Genomic DNA, 6,628 nt, shown 5'->3' with positions numbered 1-6,628 from the left:
TTTTTTAATAAACTATTTCTTGATGTACACAGTATAATTAAGAATAAAAAAGTATTATTAAAAAAGCTTTCAATACCTTAAATTTTGAAGACCTGTGTTATAAATCTCATTCAAATAACACACAAATATGTAGCATGGGCCTTTCCAGGCATGCACATTCAATAAGAAACACGGAGAATATGCTAGATTAAATGTGTTTATTACAGTATATTGATCTCCATATGATGGAGTTTATATATGAAGATAACAAACATGACTATTAAGTAGCTATAATCTAATATCTATTGTACCAAGAGGTATACACACACTATATTATACTACTGATTGTAATCTATATAATAAATATACTTACTTGGTAATTATAATAGTGATTCTCACAATATGGTCACATACAGCAGCGCACTAGTTAGTGTATGAGTTAGAGACACTGGTGACTGAGCTCGATTGTTTTAAACCTTTTATTTCCTATCTAATTTTTCATATTTTGCTGGGTTTTAACCCAACCACTTAGGTGGATATTAAAGATTAGCAATAAAAGTTATATTATAGCATTATTGGGACATTGTGCACTGGTATTGGGATTTTCTTGATGTGTAATGTAGTAGTGATATATCCCTGAGTAGCACCCCTGAATGTGACTATACGATACTAAAATAAACATGTCATTATAACCAGGGTAGTCTTGCAATCACAATAGGCATGGTGTGACCTATTACCCCTTTCCCTTATATTTGACTTAGTAAAGGTTATATTTTACTTGATAACAATGCACCACTCAAGACAACCCGTCCCTTTCCACCCCCTTGTTTAGATATGAATATTCCCTTAGAGCTGGAAATGCTCACTGGTACTTAGGTTGCCGTCTGGTCTTACACGTGGGTGACACTGCTCTAGATGACAACTGCGAGTGAACAAATAGATGTTCCACAGGAGTCATAGCCATGCAGAAGAGTCTCATGATCAAAAGTCCGACTTGACAGAACTGGAGTACACGTGCTAAGGGTACGCTATAACCGGCAAGATGGCGCTGGACTGGCACATTTTTCAATGATATTGCACCAATAGCAAGCAAAGCTGAAGATTAACTAATGGCCAACAGCTGAGCCAATGGCCGTCATCCAGTGGTTCCAGAAGTATGTGCGGCTGCCCAGTGTCCTGATCTCCCAGCAAGCGCCATCTTAGTTCGGCATCTATGTTGCCTGGCAACAGAGGAGGCTGTCTGAAGCTGCAGGCAGAAGAACATGGCATCCCGGATGGGGAGTGACAGCCGGGGAGCAAGAAGGTAAGCTGCAACAGCGGCTTGTAGCAACATCCAAATAACCTCGATAGTGAAATCTGTCACTGCCCCTGGGACAGTTCATACTAAAATATGATATATTTGTCTTGCATCTTTAGCAAACCCTACATTCATTATTTATTGTTAAAATTTCCCTAGCACGTACATTTCTCCTCTTTTTATATTAATGGCACACATACCAATTATCTGCAGATGGATCATTTCAAATGTTAAATACTGCGTGACTGGAGTGTTCCTGCAACCCTGTTTTGTGTCAGCTCATATAAATGCTTTTCTCTTGTGTGAAATCTCATGTCTGCTAAGGTGTGACTTAGAGCATGGAATTGGTTTCTCACCTATGTGATCTTTTATGTGTGACAAGATATGATTTCCGTGTAAAATATTTCCCACAGACAGAGCATGGAAATCGCCTCTCACCTGTGTGACTTCTCTGATGTGTAACAAGCTGTGATTTCTGGGTAAAACATTTCCCACACTGAGAACATGGAAATGGTTTCTCACCTGTGTGAATTCTTTGATGTGTAACAAGATATGATTTCTCAGTGAAACATTTCCCACACTCAGAACATGGAAACGGTTTCTCCCCTGTGTGACTTCTCTGATGTTTAACAAGATCTGATTTCTGTGTAAAACATTTCCCACACTCAGAGCATGAAAATGGTTTCTCACCTGTGTGACTTCTCTGATGTGTAATTAGATTTGGTTTATGTGTAAAACATTTCCCACACTCAGAGCATAAAAATGGCTTCTCCCCTGTGTGACTTTTCTGATGCTTAACAAGATGTGATTTCAATGTAAAACATTTCCCACACTCAGAGCATGGAAATGGCCTCTCACCTGTGTGACTTCTCTGATGTATAACAAGCTGTGATTTCTGGGTAAAACATTTCCCACACTGAGAACATGGAAATGTTTTCTCACCTGTGTGACTTCTTTGATGTGTAACAAGATATGATTTCTCAGTGAAACATTTTCCACACTCAGAACATGGAAACGGTTTCTCCCCTGTGTGACTTCTCTGATGTTTAACAAGATCTGATTTCTGTGTAAAACATTTCCCACACTCAGAGCATGAAAATGGTTTCTCACCTGTGTGACTTCTCTGATGTGTAATTAGATTTGGTTTATGTGTAAAACATTTCCCACACTCAGAGCATAAAAATGGCTTCTCCCCTGTGTGACTTTTCTGATGCTTAACAAGATGTGATTTCAATGTAAAACATTTCCCACACTCAGAGCATGGAAATGGTTTCTCACCTGTGTGACTTCTTTGATGTGTAACAAGATGTGATTTCTCAGTGAAACATTTCCCACACTCAGAACATGGAAACGGTTTTTCCCCTGTGTGACTTCGCTGATGTATAACAAGATGTGATTTCAATGTAAAACATTTCCCGCACTCAGAGCATGAAAATGGTTTCTCACCTGTGTGACTTCTTTGATGCCTAACAAGATGTGATTTATTTTTAAAACAATTCCCACACTCAGAGCATGAAAATGGTTTCTCACCTGTGTGACTTCTCTGATGTGTAATTAGATTTGCTTTATGTGCAAAACATTTCCCACACTCAGAGCATAAAAATGGCTTCTCCCCTGTGTGACTTTTCTGATGCTTAACAAGATGTGATTTCACTGTAAAACATTTCCCACACTCAGAGCATGGAAATGGTTTCTCACCTGTGTGACTTCTCTGATGTGTAACAAGATTTGATTTATCTTTAAAACATTTCCCACACTCAGAGCATGAAAATGGTTTCTCACCTGTGTGATTTCTCTTATGTGTAACTAGATGTGATTTCCGTGTAAAATATTTCCCACACACAGAGCATAAAAATGGCCTCTCCCCTGTGTGACTTCTCTGATGTGCAATAAGGTTGGATTTATCTTTAAAACATTTCCCACACTCAGAGCATGAAAATGGTTTCTCATCTGTGTGACTTCTCTGATGTGTAACAAGATATGATTTATGTTTAAAACATTTCCCACACTCAGAACATGGAAATAATTTATCAGGTGTATGAGCTGCACTATTTGTAACAAAAGCTGAGGTATCAGGAGACCAATCCTGATAATTATAAAAATCAGATGATATAGCTGCACTGTGAGGTACTGGATGTAAATTTAGTGTAACGGGATTATCTCTTGGAGATTCCTGTGTTAAGCTATCTTCTGTTTTAATATCTGTAGTCAAGATGAGATCTCTCTCCAAGGTATTCCTGCTTGTGCGTCCATCTGCTGGAAATACAATAACTGTATTATTAGTAAGAGATCTTTATATAGCACAGACATACTGAGCAGAACTTTACAAAGAATATTTAGACATTCGCATCAGTCCCTGCACCAATGGAGCTTACAATCTATATTCCCACCATATCTACTCGCACTCACATTATGATTAATTTGTGTCAGAAGCCAATTAACCTACCAGTATGATTTTTGGAAGAAACAAATACAAACTCCACAAAGCACCTTGGCTGGGAATTGAACTCAGTGCTGTGTGGCAGTAATGCTAACCATCACTCCACCATGTTACTATAATAAATAAAGCGTTTATTTGTTTAATTTGCAGGTATGAGCTATGACCACATTATTTCATTTAGAAAAGAACCAACAAATAAGATTCTCTTTAAACAGATAAAATACCACACCCACATTATCAGCATATGCCAGAGACCCAGCCCAAGGGACAGGCAGATAGCACATCACCAATGTATATCTCCGCCCCAAATGCAGATTTTGCTGGGTAACGTTCCCTAGCCATCATCACAGAGCAGGAAGCCTCATTAGTCAGTGACGTTGGTGAACCACAAAACCCATCTAGAACGCTCTCACACATACACACAGGAAACTTGTGGGCTAATTACCAACAACTGCGTCCACACTACACAAAGTTCTCCAGGTGGATATATATGTAGCAAAAGCAGCCTCTATATGGTCCTCTGGTCATCCTCAGGGAGAGTAGCCCCAACAGAGTCATGTTACTAACTTAGGGTCACTGTATATAACCGCTGAGAGGGAAGGAGAGCGATAGGACAGAGCTACACAGAATGATGGCACAGAGCGGGGGAGGCAGCAGGACAGCGTAGGGGAATGGTTCAGGGCACAGAGCGGGGGAGGCAGCAGGATAGGGTAGGGGAATGGTGCAGGGCACAGAACGGGGGAGGCAGCAGGAGAGAGTAGGGGAATGGTGCAGGGCACAGAGCAGGGAGGCAGCAGGACAGGGTAGGGGAATGGTGCAGGGCACAGCTGGGGAGGCAGCAGGACAGGGTAGGGGAATGGTGCAGGGCACAGAGCGGGGGAGGCAGCAGGAGAGAGTAGGGGAATGGTGCAGGGCACAGAGCAGGGAGGCAGCAGGACAGGGTAGGGGAATGGTGCAGGGCACAGAGCAGGGGAGGCAGCAGGACAGGGTAGGGGAATGGTGAAGGGCATAGAGCATGGGAGGCAGCAGGACAGGGTAAGGGAATGGTGCAGGGCGCAGAGGGGGGAGGCAGTAGGACAGGGTAGGGAATGGTGGAGTGCACAGAGCGAGGGAGGCATCAGGACAGGATAGGGGAATGGCGCATGGCACTGTGCGGGGCAGGCAGCAGGACAGGGTAGGGGAATGGCGCAGGGCATAGAGGAGGAAAGGCAGCAGGACGGGTAGGAGAATGGTGAAGAGCACAGATGGGCAACAGCAGAAAGAGGAAAAAAAGCAGAAAGGCAGAGCAGGGAACAGAAGCAAGTCAGTAGGATTATGTTACATGGGGTTTCATCACACTGACCAGTGATTTAATCATTATAGCTACGTCCCCTACACTGATGTATGAGATACACCAGAGAGTGTGAGGAGGAGACTGGTCAGATCTCTGGGCTGGTAACACACAGTGACAGTATGTGAGGGGGAGAGCAGGAGTATAATAGGGGCTGATGGCTCCTGATGTAAGAGATACACCAGAGAGTGTGGGGAGGAGACTGGTCAAATCTCTGGGCTGGAAACACACAGTTACATGATGTGAGGGGGAGAGCAGGAGTATAATAGGGATTGATGGCTCCTGATGTATGAGATATACCAGAGAGTGTGGGAAGGAGACTGGTCAGATCTCTGGGCTGGTAACACACAGTGACATGATGTGAGGAGGAGAGCAGGAGTCTAATAGGGGCAGAAGAGGGTGTAGAAAGAGATTATCGTACATACTGAATGATTAGCATAGAAGTATATTTTGAACTGGGGAAGCAAAGCCACATAGAGAGTACAAACAAACACTCCACATATAAAAGACACTGGTTAACATTAAGATGAACACTGTCATCATGGTGTATGGAGAGAATATTTGATACTCTTTTGTAATTAGTGTTTACTACTCACCTGTGCTGATATCTGTAGGGATTTCCTCCTCCTTACACTGCTGATCACCCATCACATAAGTCTCTTCTCCCTCTATATCTTCTACCTTTATATTAGTCACATACATCTCTTCTTCTCCCTCTATATCTTCTACCTTCATATCAGTCACATATGTCTCTTCTTTTCCCTCTGGATCTTCTGCTTTCATATCAGTCACATACGTCTCTTCTTCTCCCTCTATATCTTCTGCCTTCATATCAGTCACATACGTCTCTTCTTCTCCCTCTGTATCTTCTGCCTTCATATCAGTCACAAACGTCTCTTCTTCTCCCTCTGTATCTTCTGCCTTCATATCAGTCACATACGTCTCTTCTCTGTCTATATCTTCTGCTTTCATATAAGTCACATACGTCTCTTCTTCTCCCTCTATATCTTCTGCCTTCATATCAGTCACATACGTCTCTTCTTCTCCCTCTGTATCTTCTGCCTTCATATCAGTCACAAACGTCTCTTCTTCTCCCTCTGTATCTTCTGCCTTCATATCAGTCACATACGTCTCTTCTCTGTCTATATCTTCTGCTTTCATATAAGTCACATACGTCTCTTCTTCTCCCTCTATATCTTCTCCCTTCATATCAGTCACATACGTCTCTTCTTCTCCCTCTGTATATTCTGCCTTCATATTAGTCAGATTTTCACTCTAAATAATCCACAAAAATAATAAAATAATACTTAGTAATTTCAGTTCCACTGATTGAGATTATCTAGAAGAATATTGGTGTATTAGATGCACACAGGTCATATAATGAAACATTGGATTTTTGCACTTGCATTATGAATCCTTCTCTCCCTCTGATGGACACTGGATACTATGAGGTACGGAGTGTGGAAACAGGAGCATGGTCACTTTATATTAACTGGAAACTCTCATACTCCTGATGTCTCTTCCCCATAGTATCCAGTGTCCTCCAAGTGGATGTTAGAGAAAACAGCAAGTTATGTACCTG

General features: G+C 41.9%; 1 protein-coding gene across 1 annotated transcript in view; it reads right to left on the bottom strand.

The window, feature by feature from the left end:
- The window catches only part of LOC148517294 (uncharacterized), a 193,337-nt gene continuing 186,709 nt past the window's right edge, over positions 1 to 6,628 (bottom strand). Inside the window, exons 7-8 of the mRNA XM_088478862.1 lie at positions 5,643 to 6,184; positions 1 to 3,529 (exon numbers count right to left, since the gene is read on the bottom strand). Coding sequence (XP_088334988.1) covers positions 1,629 to 3,529; positions 5,643 to 6,184 — 2,443 coding nt within the window. The 3' untranslated portion in view covers positions 1 to 1,628. The remainder of the gene's footprint in view (positions 3,530 to 5,642; positions 6,185 to 6,628) is intronic.

Source organism: Taudactylus pleione, unplaced genomic scaffold (assembly GCF_031769625.1).
Source record: "Taudactylus pleione unplaced genomic scaffold, aTauple2 ptg000224l, whole genome shotgun sequence".
NCBI classification, from domain to species: domain Eukaryota; kingdom Metazoa; phylum Chordata; class Amphibia; order Anura; family Myobatrachidae; genus Taudactylus; species Taudactylus pleione.
This window is presented reverse-complemented; position numbering and strand designations above follow the sequence as displayed.